General features: G+C 39.7%; 1 protein-coding gene across 1 annotated transcript; it reads right to left on the bottom strand.

Annotated features, from left to right (window-relative positions):
- Positions 1–866: 866 nt before the first annotated feature.
- Positions 867–13,301, bottom strand: LOC130907736 (solute carrier family 23 member 1-like). Its single transcript, XM_057823146.1, has 12 exons — positions 13,171–13,301; positions 5,838–5,981; positions 5,599–5,756; positions 5,253–5,412; positions 5,005–5,186; positions 4,804–4,924; positions 4,586–4,742; positions 4,133–4,386; positions 3,184–3,348; positions 2,987–3,095; positions 2,730–2,825; positions 867–1,475 (listed from the first exon to the last, which is right to left on the bottom strand). The coding sequence occupies exons 1-12, from the start codon at positions 13,234–13,236 to the stop codon at positions 1,249–1,251; spliced, it is 1,839 nt and encodes a 612-aa protein (XP_057679129.1). The 5' UTR covers positions 13,237–13,301; the 3' UTR covers positions 867–1,248.
- Positions 13,302–16,391: the final 3,090 nt, after the last annotated feature.

Genomic DNA, 16,391 nt, shown 5'->3' on the forward strand with positions numbered 1-16,391 from the left:
CTCACATTAATGTGCCAGCATTTCACATATATTCGTCCGCAGAAAACATTTCAGTAGTGTGTGAGAATCTTTGACTAGTGTGTGTGAAAGGTAATCCTGATTTATGTCCCTAACGCCCCAGATGTGTTTGCACTCGGTTTGGGGTAGTGAGTAAAAAGTCGCCAATTTGTCTTTTCCGTCACCGAGTTCTAACATTGAGTCTCCATTTTCCTTAATGTTCACATCAGAAAGATAAACTTGCCATTAGAAAGCTTTCAGGGGGATCCTGTAGCTCTCGATAATAGCTTGATAGCTGCATGATGAAAAGTACATTTAGGAAGTGAAAAAGGCATTTCGAGCCTAAGGATGCCTGCGGTTTACAGTGAATTGATGAGCGATCATATAATAGTTCTAATATAATAATTGGAAGGCAGCAATTCACCACAATACTGAATCTTTTATCTGAAATTGGGGGTTCAAGTCAGTGTTATGGTTTCAAGATTAGGTTAATGGTTCTTACGTAAACATAACCCTCAATTGTTGTTGTAATATAGACATTTTTATTTTTTTTATTTTTAGCCTTGATTGTTTTTTAGGACTTTATAGACAAAGTCCCTGGACTTTGTGAGCAATGCAGGCCATAAAGACGGTTCACCCTGGGACACTTTTGGATACGTATCCCATTTTTATTATGACCATCTTTTGGATGTGCATCCAATTTTTTATTACCGTCCTAGAATCTGACAACAATCTAAGTTATTTCCTTTCACACAGACTGTTATCGCTCATGGAATCACTGTAAAGCCAGACAATAAAAAAATGAATGAATGCTGTGATAAACACTTTATTGCGAAACACATTTGTTTCCCAATACACCGTCAGAAAAGTAGATGGATAGGAAACCTTTATGTAAAAGTAGCAGAACCAGTAGTATAAAGGGATAAAACAAAGTACAAGTAGATACCAAACCCATAAATTGTCAAAGCAGAACCAGTATCTCTGGTTATTGGATTCCAGGGCAACTATTTCCAGGACCAGAGATGTTCCAAAGGGGAGTCAAGGGTACAAAAGCAGAACCTTTGAGGGTAGCACCGCAATGAAAACACATGGTACCCTACATTTCAGGGTACCATCCCATGTTTGTCACCGTTCCAAGTCGACTTTTCCAAGTCAAGGGTACCAAAAGCAGAATCTTGAAGCTACCCCGTGAGAAATCACGATATCCTTGAAGGTACGGTCGATTACAGGCAAAACCTCAAAGGCTATAGCCTAAGAAGAATGCTGTGTTGTTGCCTTCTCGGGTGTGCCTTCGTCTGAATATGACTGAACCGCTTGCTTGTCCCACGGGCAGATTGGGATGTAACGAATCCAAGGGCGTGCCGAAAACCATCGCGTGATACCGAAAGGAAGGTCATAAATGTCCTCAGTTTCCAAGGAACCAGAGTCCTCTAGGTGTGTTTCATCTGGCTCAAACAGTCCACGCTCGCTTTTGGTACCTGAATCGTGGAGAAAAATATTTAGAAAATGAGTGATCCAGGCATTTGGCCTTTGGGTTTATTTGCATTTTTAGGTGTGAGAAGTATGACAACTGCTGTTTGAACAGTTTTCCACATACAGTGAGGCAAATAGGTTTTTAGTCAACCACCAATTGTGCAAGTTCTCCTACTTGAAAAGATTAGAGAGGCCTGTAATTGTCAACATGGGTAAACCTCAACCATGAGAGACAGAATGTGGAAAAAAAAAAAACAGAAAATCACATTGTTTGATTTTTAAAGAATTTATTTCCAAATTAGAATGGAAAATAAGTATTTGGTCACCTACAAACAAGCAAGATTTCTGGCTGTCAAAGAGGTCTAACTTCTTCTAACGAGGTTCCACTCGTTACCTGTATTAATGGCACCTGTTTTAACTCATTGTCGGTATAAAAGACACCTGTCCACAATCTCAATCAGTCACACTCCAAACTCCACTATGGCCAAGACCAAAGAGCTGTCGAAGGACACCAGAGACAAAATTGTAGACCTGCACCAGGCTGGGAAGACTGAATCTGCAATAGGTAAAACGCTTGGTGTAAAGAAATCAACTGTGGGAGCAAAAGGAGTGGCTACGTAAGAAGCATTTCAAGGTCCTGGAGTGGCCTAGCCAGTCTCCAGATCTCAACCACATAGAAAATTTGTGGAGGGAGTTGAAAGTCCGTGTTGCCAAACGACAGTGCCAAAACATCACTGCTCTAGTGGAGATCTGCATGGAGGAATGGGTCAAAATACCAGCAACAGTGTGTGAAAAGCTTGTGAAGAGTTACAGAAAACGTTTGGCCTCCGTTATTGCCAACAAAGGGTACATAACAAAGTATTGAGATGAACTTTTGGTATTGACCAAATACTTATTTTCCACCATGATTAGAAAATTAATTCTTTAAAAATCAAACAATGTGATTTTCTGTTTTTTTTCCCACATTCTGTCTCTCATGGTTGAGGTTTACCCATGTTGACAATTACAGGCCTCTGTAATATTTTCAAGTGGTAGAACTTGCACAATTAGTGGTTGACTAAATACTTATTTGCCCCACTGTATTTGTTCATTTCTGATATTATTATTCATTTTATCAATCAATTTTAGGGGGAAATTTAGTTCAGTTTTAAAATAATTTATTTGAAAATGGTAATAAATTCATTGTATGTATATGTGACTGCATGGATACATATTTGTACAGTTCAAACGTTCAATAACAAGTAAGAAAAAGTGTTTACCAGGAATCGTGTTGTCCAAGACAAAGCCTAGGAAGCCTCCAACAAACATGTGAGTGGTAAAGAGGATCTGCAACACTGCGTCCACCTCACTTAAGCCTCCGCAAAACAGATAAAAATTCATTTTAAGGTTGTTAGAGCAGTGGTTCTCAAACTTGGGTCTAGGTGGTGCTTAAAAGTGCTGGAGAAGTCTGAGGTGGACCTTGGAAAAATACTGTATATCAGTTCTGATCCGAAATCTTTTGACAACCCTCATGTACCTGTGACCAGGGTATTGGGATTCTTGGCAATCCAATTAGGTATGACCAGGCCAGAAAACAAGGAAAACCCAAACACAAAGATATTCCTGGAAGAATTCATATCTGTTGACTATGAAAATGCAAAATGTAAGGTCATGACTTCAAGATAAAAAAAAATAATTTGGAATTAAAAAGAAAAAAAAGCCACTCTGGTTCACCTGCAAATTAGCAATACCCGTCGCAGAGATGACCCCGAACATTATCAGGAACATCCCTCCTATTACTGGGTTGGGAATGGTGGAGAAGATGGCTCCGATTTTACCCAGAACCCCCATCAGGATCATGACGACTCCGCTGAGTAGAATCACCACTCGACTTCCTACCTGTGTCACGGACATACCAATACACGGTCAAGAAATTGGAGGTCCATAGACAAAAGGTTACATTCATCCCTCAATGATAGGCAACGTCAAGCTAACAGCCAACTATGGTCTTGGCAGTGTAATGATCTGGGGTTGCTTTGCTTCTCCAGGACCTGGACAACAATGAATATTGCTGTCTACCTTAAAATCTATTAGACAAACATCTGGTTGTTCACTAGCCTGCAACTCCAGACTCACCACTGTTCCAGCTATAGAGTCTGGCGACTGTCCCGTGGATCAAATTCCCAGGGCGGAGCAAGCCACAGCAAACAGACAGCGGAGTGGACCAAACAGCGACGGGCGTGTGTGACGTTGGTAAAGCGACAAGAAACTCTAGCGCGAGGAGAACAGAGAAGTTTATTCAACATAGCTAGAGCGAGACAGACTGTTTGTTTTAGCAACTCAATGTGTTTTTGGTCATTTAAAACTGAATTTACCGCGGATAGGAACATATTCTCGGCTCGCCCGTTCGCTGTTGTTGTGGAGACAAATTCCGACACTGCTCGCAAATAAACAAATCTGATTGTACGGACGATTTCGTTCAGGCTCGAGAGGCCAATAAGGAGCTGGGTCCCAGACTCTATAGCTGGAACAGCGGTGAGTCTGGAGTTCCACGCTAGTTGTTCACACTCTTAAGAACTCTTGATATAGAGCAGGACATCGATTGAAGATTATTCTACAAATTCATCTCTGAATGGCTTGTTAGAAAAAGGTGATTCAAATGAAGTAGCGCCCTATTTCAAACCTTGGTGATGCCCAGCGCGGCCACGTTCTCGCTGAACGAAGTGGTGCCATTGCCAGTACCGAAGGCCCCTGCCAACAAGCTGCCGATCCCTTCCACGCCAATTCCCCGGTTGATCGCGTGCTTAGGCGGAGGCGGCGCCCCTGACAGTTTGGCACATGCGTGGTAGTCGCCCACCGACTCGGCCATGGAGCACACGATTCCCGCCACCGTGCCGACAACCCCTGCTAGGCTCACCATTGGCATGCCCCACTGGCCTGCAGGCAACAGTTGTTTTAGATCAACGATTCTCAAACTGGGATCCTTGAGCTGTAACTCGATTGCACGAAAAATTGCACGATATCATTTCATATCATTCAAAAATTCCTCCCATTGATCCAAACCCAAGACTTAATAAATGAAGATCTCCTGTTCTAGATCAACTGAATCATTTTGTGGATCAACGGAAAGGATTACCAGGATAAGGCAGGACAAACCAGGAAGCCTGACCGACCATGTCGCTCTTCACGTCAGTTCGGGCCTGATGTCCGTATTGGTCCGGATCAGATGGCAGTACGTTGTAGATGGTTAGGAGGTGGCAAACTAACCAGGAGACTGTGATGCCCAGTAGAATCTAATCGACAACAACTGTTAGCATCATAGGCTAACTTTAAGATATTGTTTTGATGACCTACAGGCATTGTTTGGAAGATGTAGAACTTTTTGGTGTGTAGCTTCCTAGCTTTGCTGTACGCGGGAACAGGCAGTGGGATAAGTCGCAGGTACTGGGAGAACAGGATGATCAAGGCTGCAGTCCTACGCATGTTAGAAGAGCTTTACTACTACTTAACTTGTAAATTTCTAAAACTATAACTGTCTGAGAACAGTAAACGAACATGGCTGAAATTCCCCAGTGGCTACCGGCCCTGACTCCAGCTGCATCGAACATGGAAAGACCGATGAGTGAGATGGTGGGCGCGATGGTGAGAGGTCCAATGAAGCGCATGAGGAAGCCCACCAGGCCGGAGAATCCCACCAGTATCTGCAGGAGGGAGGCTACCATGATGGAGCCCTGTAGCTGGGGTCAGAAGAATGGAAGGTGATGGTTTATCGCTCCAATTTGAGAATATTCGTGATGGCTTACTGTTCTCAGACGGGTCTGCCAGACTTCGATGAAGATGGGCGAGGAAGTGTTCACGAGGCTGGCGTTTTGGGTCCAAGAGGGACACTGGAACCCCGGTACGGACAGCATGGCAATGGCGGGAGTGAGTAAGGCGAATGTGCCTCCCTGCAAGATGGGAAGCCTGATAGAAACAGGTACCAGTAGTCAAGTTTTCTGTTGAAAATTTGTGATGAAGCTGGCAATTTTTCATGATTCATTTTTGTTGACTTTTTTTCCCAATTGCAATTTTTGAAATTATTTTGGTCGTTACAGGATTTTGCTACTGTATTTTGATCACGGCTTTTGACCTACCTTAGCATGTTCATACCTGATGCCAAAGGTGACCTGCAGAATGGTGCACAGACCCGACACGAAGAAAATGGTGTTGATGAGATGACTTTGGGTCAGGCCGTCGTGCTGCAAACATAGGGCATCGCCCAAGATGAGCGGAATGGCGATGTTGCTGCCAAACGCCGTCAGGTAATGCTGCAAAGTGGGGAAGACATTCGTTGAAAGCGGGTGTTACATAAAAAGCATTTGGCACCTTTGGGGGATCCTGCAAATTACCTGAAAAGCCAAGAATATGGATAAATACCATGGCGGGACGTCTGTCACACTGTACGCCAGCTTGTTCAGGTTCACTTCACCACCTCTTTTACCGCTGAAAGGGTTAAGGGGCTCCCCCTTGGGCTGCACTTTATCCTCATCTATCTGTGTATGCAAACATATGCAAAGAGATTTCAAAAACACAAATAACAAACCTTCCCCAAGGCAGGGTCCTGAACAAACTATTTTAACTAAGAGCACAGTTGACCATGATCTTGTGGACAAAAAATTTCGTGGTTGGGTTACAACAAACTACCGATGAAGAGACGGCAGGTGCTAAGGAGGATTGTATGATTGTATGTAGTGCTGCAACGATTAATTGAGTAACTCGAGTAATTCGCCTAGTTCCCTTTTCTTGTGCAGAAGTGTCTTTCTTCCCAGGTCAGTCACGTCAGCCCCTCGTCATAGCTTTCATAGTAATCCTGAATATTATCCTCCATTTGGAGCGCTTTGTGTTTGAACCTTTTTGATCCTAGCCATCTTGACTTTTTCCTCCATTTGGAGCGTTTTGTGTTTTTGCCTTTCCTCCCTTTTGGAGTGCATTTTTGTTTGAACTTTTGATTGTGGTTGCCCTGACTTATTCCTCCGTTGGAGCGCTTTTTGTTTGTACTTTTTCTCATCCCCACATGTCAGCAAACATATGCAAAGAGATTTCAAAAACACAAATAACAAACCTTCCCCAAGGCAGGGTCGTGAACAAACTAGTTTAACTAAGAGCACAGTTGACCATGATCTTGTGGACAAAAAATTTCGTGGTTGGGTTACAACAAACTACCGAAGAAGAGACGTCAGGTGCTAAGGAGGATGTATGATTGTATGTAGTGCTGCAACGATTAATTGATTAACTCGAGTAATTCGCCTAGTTCCCTTTTCTTGTGCAGAAGTGTCTTTCTTCCAAGGTCAGTCAGGTCAGCCTCTCGTCATAGCTTTCATAGTAATCCTGAATATTATCCTCCATTTGGAGCGCTTTGTGTTTGAACCTTTTTGATCCTAGCCATCTTGACTTTTTCCTCCATTTGGAGCGTTTTGTGTTTTTGCCTTTCCTCCCTTTTGGAGTGCATTTTTGTTTGAACTTTTGACTGTGGTTGCCCTGACTTATTCCTCCGTTGGAGCGCTTTTTGTTTGTATTTTTTCTCATCCCCGCATGTCAGCGGAAGAACCTCTGTTTTCAAAAATAAAGTTTTTGCCTGAACCTCCGCAACTGAGTCTGCCTCGTCGTCTCGGCCTGACAACGTCAGCACGTTGTGCCGCATTAAAAGTAGTAAGGGCAAAACGTCATGCTTAGAGATGGCGAAATTAAACAATTCCACGAGGCGGAGAAAATTTCTCGATCAATTTTTAAAATTGAGTTACTCGAATTATTTGAGTGATCGTTTTAGCTCTAGTTTATATGATGAAAAAGCGTTATGCATCCTTAGAGGCTACTTGTTACGAGTATGGTAACCTTTTACTAAAATTGTTGCGGGAATTGCTTACTTTGAGAGTAATTTCAATGAAAACCTCCTTTTACTTGAGTAAAACTCTCACGTAGTATACTCTCTTTGATTTTTCTGTTCAACGTTCAATACAATGATCATTGCTTCCAGCAGCAGATGAACATATACAGTGCCTTGCAAAAGTATTCGGCCCCCTTGAATCTTGCAACCTTTCGCCACATTTCAGGCTTCAAACATAAAGATATGAAATTTAATTTTTTTGTCAAGAATCAACAACAAGTGGGACACAATCGTGAAGTGGAACAACATTTATTGGATAATTTAAACTTTTTTAACAAATAAAAAAGTGAAAAGTGGGGCGTGCAACATTATTCGGCCCCTTTACTTTCAGTGCAGCAAACTCACTCCAGAAGTTCAGTGAGGATCTCTGAATGATCCAATGTTGTCCTAAATGACCAATGATGATAAATAGAATCCATCTGTGTGTGATCAAGTCTCCGTATAAATGCACCTGCTCTGTGATAGTCTCAGGGTTCTGTTTAAAGTGCAGAGAGCATTATGAAAACCAAGGAACACACCAGGCAGGTCCGAGATACTGTTGTGGAGAAGTTTAAAGCTGGATTTGGATACAAAAAGATTTCCCAAGCTTTAAACATCTCAAGGAGCACTGTGCAAGCCATCATATTGAAATGGAAGGAGCATCAGACCACTGCAAATCTACCAAGACCCGGCCGTCCTTCCAAACTGTCTTCTCAAACAAGGAGAAAACTGATCAGAGATGCAGCCAAGAGGCCCATGATCACTCTGGATGAACTGCAGAGATCTACAGCTGAGGTGGGAGAGTCTGTCCATAGGACAACAATCAGTCGTACACTGCACAAATCTGGCCTTTATGGAAGAGTGGCAAGAAGAAAGCCATTTCTCAAAGATATCCATAAAAAGTCTCGTTTAAAGTTTGCCACAAGCCACCTGGGAGACACACCAAACATGTGGAAGAAGGTGCTCTGGTCAGATGAAACCAAAATTGAACTTTTTGGCCACAATGCAAAACGATATGTTTGGCGTAAAAGCAACACAGCTCATCACCCTGAACACACCATCCCCACTGTCAAACATGGTGGTGGCAGCATCATGGTTTGGGCCTGCTTTTCTTCAGCAGGGACAGGGAAGATGGTTAAAATTGACGGGAAGATGGATGCAGCCAAATACAGGAACATTCTGGAAGAAAACCTGTTGGTATCTGCACAAGACCTGAGACTGGGACGGAGATTTATCTTCCAACAGGACAATGATCCAAAACATAAAGCCAAATCTACAATGGAATGGTTCAAAAATAAACGTATCCAGGTGTAAGAATGGCCAAGTCAAAGTCCAGACCTGAATCCAATCGAGAATCTGTGGAAAGAGCTGAAGACTGCTGTTCACAAACACTCTCCATCCAACCTCACTGAGCTCGAGCTGTTTTGCAAGGAAGAATGGGCAAGAATGTCAGTCTCTCGATGTGCAAAACTGATAGAAACATACCCCAAGCGACTTGCAGCTGTAACTGGAGCAAAAGGTGGCGCTACAAAGTATTAACGCAAGGGGGCCGAATAATATTGCACGCCCCACTTTTCAGTTTTTTATTTGTTAAAAAAGTTTAAATTATCCAATAAATTTTGTTCCACTTCACGATTGTGTCCCACTTGTTGTTGATTCTTGACAAAAAATTAAAATTGTATATCTTTATGTTTGAAGCCTGAAATGTGGCGAAAGGTTGCAAGGTTCAAGGGGGCCGAATACTTTTGCAAGGCACTGTATTCTTTTGTTCAAACAGGTTCTCCTTCATAGAAATATACAATAATAAAATGTGTAAAATAGAATGTCAATAGTAAAATAAATAATTTGTGCATCATAATTAATTCATTGCAGCTCTTTTGGTGTGTGCAACTTGACCACAGTGGAGTAAGTACAATAATATACAAAGGTTTAACAACTCCTGTAAGTGACAGCTGCTAAAAAATGAGACGCCATTTCAGTGCATGACATGCTAATGAAACTTTTAATGCCATTTCTAATTGTTGAACTGTTTTCCAGTCACATTTCAGTGCAGCCAATTGATGAAAACTTCCACGCTGCAGGTCTGGCTAATGATTTTGTACTTTAATTTTTCATGTTTGGGGATTCGTTAGGGCAATTAGCCCATACAGACTTGTTATTACAGTACAAAAAATGCACGCGCAGAAAAAAATGGGAACATTTTCTTCTGTTTTAGCGTGTACCCGGTGCGGCAATTAAACTACAAATGCAATGAAATATGGCCAAAACAATTTTATAGTCTCATCAGTGCAAGATGCAAACTAAGCATCTCTCTGTTTTTGTTTTATTGATCCAAATAACAAGATTATACATTAACATAAAGGTCAGTGTCCTCTCTTATTAAGCATCAGCATTAAGTGCAGACCTGACTTTTGATTGACATTTGTCACCTGTGGGCGGATACGATCGTAAATAATCTGGTTGTACCTGTGTGCTGCACTTATCATCAGTGTCGTATTAACTCAGAAAGTTGCAAAATTGAAGTGAGATTAAAGAAATACCACTTTAAAATGTTCATCACACAAATCAGCCATCAAGCGAGTTTACACGTATAGGGTGTCTTGATTTGATTTGACTTAATTCGTCTTAGTCCAATTTAGAGACAAAATGAGACTTAACATTCACAAAACGCTGATTAATTATTTATCCGCAATGATTTTGGCTCATTGGTACTTATCCTCTACCATCTTTTTTGTTTTAATCTCCCCAAAGAGTTTATTAGAATCCTAGCTTGGTCGCCCCCTCTTTACCTTGCTTATTGCTCATTAATTACCCCCCCCCACCCCCATCATTGGTAGAAGCCATGCTTTGTTCACTGAACTGAGATGTGCAGAGAAAGAAATTGAAAGCATATAGTACGATTTGACTCAGAAAAAGTCAGTAAAATTTATAGCATGTGCCGCTATGAAATTCTGACGGTATGAGAACCATTAAAAAAAAAATTTCCATTGAGCAGGATTTTCATTTTTCAAAACATATTAGCAAATTGTATAATATCATAAGTACAATGTTATCATCAGAACAAATTAACTGAATTATTTTCCATTAAAAAGCACATGTGTATGACACAGACATTTGCCAGAGAGACAAAAACACACGTTTTACCACTGCCTAGACACACTAAACACGCTGGAGTTAACTCTCATAGCTGGTGGGAAACCTTCATGACAGTGTTTACTAACTTTTAATTTTGAATAAATGCGAAATCATAAGTTCAAAAGTTCAGGCGTTTCACCTCCTCTAGCCATCGTGTAGCACAGCTGACTCACTGACACCGAGCAACAACCAGTGGGGGAGAGTTGAGCCTTGCAGATGCAAGCGAGGGATATCGCCATGCATTCTTGGGACATAAAAAATTGCTAATACTGTGGTAACGGTATGACGGAAAATTTTTGCGGTTTTGAAACCTTGACGTTTTCAAACCACGGTATACCTGGAAACAGGTAATTGCCACATGTCAATTTGTAAGAGAGTATTTTTCTTACTAACTATATCATATGATATGTGATAATATTTTTTTTTAAAGCATTTAATAGGATTTTGTACAGAACAAATGAGGGTTACTTCAGCAATGAGCATATATATATGTATATATACATATATATACATATTTATATATATATATTAGGGCTGTCAAACGATTAAAAATTTTAATCAAGTTAATTACAGCTTAAAAATTAATAAATCGTAATTAATCGCAATTCAAACCATCTATAAAATTTGCCATATTTTTCTGTAAAATTATTGTTGGAATGGAAAGATAAGACACAAGATGGATATATACATTCAACATACGGTACAGAAGGACTATTTGTTTATTATAACTATAAATCAACAAGATAGCATTAACATTATTAACATTCTGTTAAAGCGATCCATGGATAGAAAGACTTGCAGTTCTTAATAGAAAAATGTTGTACAAGTTAGAGAAGTTTTATATTAAAACCCCTCCTAATGTTTTCGTTTTAATAAAATTTGTAACATTTTCAATCAAAAAATACACTAGTAGCCCGCCATTGTTGATAATGATGTCAATAATTACTTACTCAATGCTCATGGATGCCTATAAAATCAGTCGCACCCAAGCGCCAGCAGAGGGCGGCAAAACTCCATAAAACACAACAAGTGAGCGTTTCAATGTGTATATACATATGTATGTATGTATGTATGTATGTATGTATGTATGTATGTATGTATGTATGTATATATGTATGTATATAAGTATTTAGTCAACCACTAATTGTTTTAAAAATTTATTTGCAAATCATGGTGGAAAATACAGTAAGTATTTGGTCACCTACAAACAAGCAAGATTTCTGGCTGTGAAAGAAATCTAACTTCTTCTAACGAGGTCTAACGACGCGTGGACGTGTAATGGCTTCAGCAGGGGGACACGTCTGACAGTGCAGGATTTGAGTCCCTCGCGGCGTATTATGTTACTGATAGTAGTCTTTGTTAGTGTGGTCCCAGCTCTCTGTAGGTCATTCACTAGGTCCCCCCGTGTGGTTCTGGGATTTTTGTTCACTGTTTTTGTTATCATTTTGAAGCCACGGGGTGAGAACTTGCATGGAGCCCCAGATCGATGAAGATTATCAGGGGTCTTGTATGTCTTCCATTTTGTAATAATTGCTCCCAAAGTTGATTTCTTTTCACCAAGCGTTTTACCTATCGCAGATTCAGTCTTCCCAGCCTGGTGCAGGTCAACAATTTTGTCTCTGGTGTCCTTCGACAGCTCTTTGGTCTTAGCCATAGTGGAGTTTGGAGTGTGACTGACAAAGTTTGTGGACGGGTGTTTTTTATACCGATAATGAGTTTAAACAGGTGCCATTAATACAGGTAACGAGTGGAGCCTCGTTAGACCTCGTTAAAAGAAGTCCTCTTTGACAGCCAGAAATCTTACTTGTTTGTAGGTGACCAAATACTTATTTTCCACCATGATTTGCAAATAAATTCTTTAAAAATCAAACAATGTGACTTTCTGTTTTTTTTTTTCCATATTCTGTCTCTAATGGTTGAGGTTTACCCATGTTGACAATTACAGGCCTCTCTAATCTTTTCAAGTAGTAGAACTTGCACAATTGGTGGTTGACTAAATACTTATTTGCCCCACTGTATACTGTGTATATACTGTATATATAATTTCTAAAACAAAAAATGTATTCTTACCATGTTATATAGTAAAAAAATGTGATTTTTAAGATGTGTACACAAAAAATCAGAAAGATAATGGTAATAAGTAAGGTGTGTGTGTTTGGGTATATTTTATTTTGTGTGATTATTAATAGCATTACGGTAATTTAATTGCTAAATTAATTATAACAATGTATATATATATATTTTTAATCTTATATACATGCATCTAGCTGCTCTAGCATATTGATTCATACTCTCTATACAGTCTATTGCCTGTTGTGACCTTTTATTTATACTTTTCTGAATATATTTTTTCTATTACTTAATGCAGAGATTTTTGCCTGATTACATTCCACTGCACATTGAATTAAATATTCATGGGTTTATTCAATCGTGTTAAATATATCCTAATATTGCATTATTGCAATATTGCACATTTAATATTTATACACTTATTAAAAAAATATGCTTAATACTAATACTGTCACAATGTATTTTCCTTTGTAGTATTAATATTTTCGGACATAAAATGTTTTGTAATTTTACAAATTTTCGTAAAAGTCTAGTACTTTTACTGCAGCTACTATAACATATTTAGATATACAGTATGTTTCAATTCTGCTTTTGCTATTTCCAGCTTGACTTACCCAAACGAACTCCTGGCAGTGTGAGGAGCTGTCCTGGATCCAGTCCGACTTTTCTTGTCCAGACATTCCCGATGTAGCAGCAGAGGAAGCAGAAAGAAAAGAGAAAGATTAAGGAGAAGCTTGAGCTTTGCAGCCAGTTATACTTTTGGATGTGCTTAGTTATCGCTAGTAAATCTAAAACTGTTGTTAGCTTAGTGAGAGGAAGCACCATAGTTTGTCATTGCTGACAGCTAATGATTGAACACACTGGACCCCATGTAATGTTTGCGATGTCAAGTTCAAGTTTCATTATTCACATTTGAGTCACGTGGCTCTTGTAGTTTAAAAAAAAAAAAAAAAACACTATCCCATGTTTATTTTTAGTTACCCTTGCCAAATGAGTTAAAATAAATAGTTGTATGTTTGTATACTTTGTGTAAATATTTTCAAATCATTGAGTCATTTTCCTATAATAATAGACAACAACTAAATACCTGTTTAATATACAAATAATATTAAAACAAATATAATATGAATTTATTACCATTTTCAAATGAATTATTTTAAAACTGAACTAAATTTCCCCCTAAAATTGATTGATATAATGAATAATAATATAAGAAATGAACAAATATGTACTTTTTTCTCAACTGGAGAAGCTCTTATCACTTAGGCACCTTAAAGGGAAACACAACACCATCATGTGCATCCTAGGAGAAAGAATAATTTTAATGAATTGAAAAAGCAAATAATTTCATTTTTTAAATGTGTAACAGTGGAGAAAAACATACCGTAATTTATGGACTATAAGCCGCTATTTTTTCCCCTTCATTTTGAGTCCTGTGGTTTATAGTCCAGTGCGGCTTATTTGTTGATTTATTTGGGTTAATATGTAACACTTTATTTGACAGCGGCGTCATAAGACTGTCAAAAGACTTTAATTATGACATGGCACTATCATGGGCAATACTGAATGCTTATGGCAGATGTCATTAAGTGTCATCCGGCAAATTATGTTACTAAATCCATTTATGTCCAGCTCGGATCTTTTACATCCATTCAAAAATGAAATAATTTGTCGGATACTATAAATGACATCTGTTATAAGCATTCATTAATGCTCCTGACAGTGTCATATCATAATTATGATTGTTTCATGATATTCTTATGGCGCTCAGTGTTGTTAATCTTCCTTTTAAAAAGTAATTAATTACAGTTACAAATTACTTCTTCCAAAAAGTAATTGAGTTCGTAACTCAGTTACCTTTCATGTTTTTCTTTTTTTTCATTCCAAAAAAAAAAATAACATAGTACCTTTGCTATGTTATGAAGTCATTTAATGTTGTGATCAACCGTTAAAGTTGTTAAACCGTAATTGCATTACTTCCTTTCTGTCTAGCATGACCAAATCATCTGACCAAAGCGTATTGTGTGTATTGTGTATTTTTGTGTGAGACCAAGATTGAGCTTTTTGGCAACAAACACTCTAATGCCCCTTTCCCACTGAAACTAGTGGGTCAACGCGCGTTTTTCCAAGCCGATGCAACCCACTAGCAATTGGCATTTGGCACCTTTCCCACTGACAAAAAAAAAAAGCCGTGTCTTTTTTTTTTTTTTTTTCCACCCATCTAACCCCCCAACCCCTCCTCAGCCGTGCGTAAGGTTCGTGACGTCACCACGCTAAGATGCGCTTTGACAAGTGCGACCGAATTCATTCAGTTCAAGGAAGTAAACGATACAAAGCAACATGGAAGCCTCCTTTCCGTTTGTGTTCTCTGTTTTCATGCTTTTTACTGCCCTCAAAATGGTCGAAATGCAGCAAAGGATCAACACTCTGCTTGTTCTGAGGCAACGTCGGCGACGTGAATTTTGGCTTGAAATTGAAAGGAGTTGTGTACGTCACAGAAGGAGGAGAAGAGCCTTTGTTTCATCTGTTATGGCTATTGCTAATGCTGCTACACCGACTGTTCGCCGTATGTGGATCCGGGCACATGGTTTTTGTTTTTTGTTATGACGCATCACGTACTAGCCTACGTCACCACGTAGATTAGCATGTTAACTGTTGACCTGGGGTTTTGCTTTCACACTGTATGGCGATCAGAGCCGAGGTGATTTTAACGCGGGTTGCTTGGCGGGTTGATTGACACGGGTTGAAGCGGGTCGCTGCACCTTTCCCACTGCCACCAAAAGCTGATTGTTAGCGCGTTGACACGGGTTTTTTGGCCAGTGGGAAAGGGGTATAAGTGGGTCTGGTGTGCCACGAAAGATGCGCATGCTGAAAAGCACCTCATACCCACTGTGAAGTATGGGGGTATGTCAGTGATGTTGTGGGGCTGTTTCGCTTCCAAAGGCCCTGGGAACCTTGTTAGGGTGCCTGGCATCATAAATGCTTTGAAATACCAGTACATTTTAAATCAAAATCTGTTGCCCTCTGCCCGAAAGCTGACGATGGGTCGTCACTGGGTCTTTCAGCAAGACAATGACCCTAAACATATGGCCAAATCTAAACAGAAATAGTTCACCAGACACAAAATCAAGCTCCTACCATGGCTATCTCATTCCCCAGACCTTGTTTTGTTGGCACAAGGGGGTTATACAAAGTATTAACACCAGGGGTGCTAATAATTGTGACACACAATATTTGATGTCAAATAATTTTTTTCTTTATGTGGGATTTTTTCCCCACTGAATGAATGCACTTGTATTGAAGGTTGGATTTTTCTCTTTTTTTCCCATTAAGGTCCAATACTATTTGAATTAACCAAAATATTAGAAGCTAAAAAACACATCTTTTTCGGGAGTGCCAATAATTATGGAGGGCACTGTATATAAGCTGCACACAGACTAATTTTCATTGTGTCAAAGTGTCATTTTGTCAGTGTTGTCCTATGAAAAGATATACTTAAATATCTGAGGAAATGCGAGCGGTATACTCACTTTTGTGATACACTGTATATTACATGACTAATGGATCCTGGAAAACACTACGACTTTTGCGTATATCTTGCAAAAAGCAGAGAAGTAGCATATAATGCAGTTCATAAGGTCTCTGGCTGCTTGTCACGCTGACTGCACTAAAACACGACCGCAAACATCCAATTGTTGACAACAACAACAAAAACCAACCAGCAGTATCCCGCTCTGACAAATATCCATTACCGAGCACATCGTGTTTTACCTATTGCCCGTGTTTATTACATTGGAGGATAAAGTGTGATTTAGTGTAGTGCTCACTGCCGCAC

The sequence above is a fragment of the Corythoichthys intestinalis genome, chromosome 19, assembly GCF_030265065.1.
Source record: "Corythoichthys intestinalis isolate RoL2023-P3 chromosome 19, ASM3026506v1, whole genome shotgun sequence".
Classification (NCBI taxonomy): Eukaryota; Metazoa; Chordata; class Actinopteri; order Syngnathiformes; family Syngnathidae; genus Corythoichthys; species Corythoichthys intestinalis.

Excerpts from the sequence above, each read along its gene's own strand:
- LOC130907736 (XM_057823146.1), bottom strand. The coding sequence starts at position 13,236 with ATGTCTGGACAAGAAAAGTCGGACTGGATCCAGGACAGCTCCTCACAC. Across the intron at positions 4,925-5,004 it reads CACTGGGGAATTTCAGCCAT|GACTGCAGCCTTGATCATCC; the intron begins GTTCGTTTACTG and ends TAACATGCGTAG. Across the intron at positions 3,096-3,183 it reads CGGGTATTGCTAATTTGCAG|TCAACAGATATGAATTCTTC; the intron begins GTGAACCAGAGT and ends GCATTTTCATAG.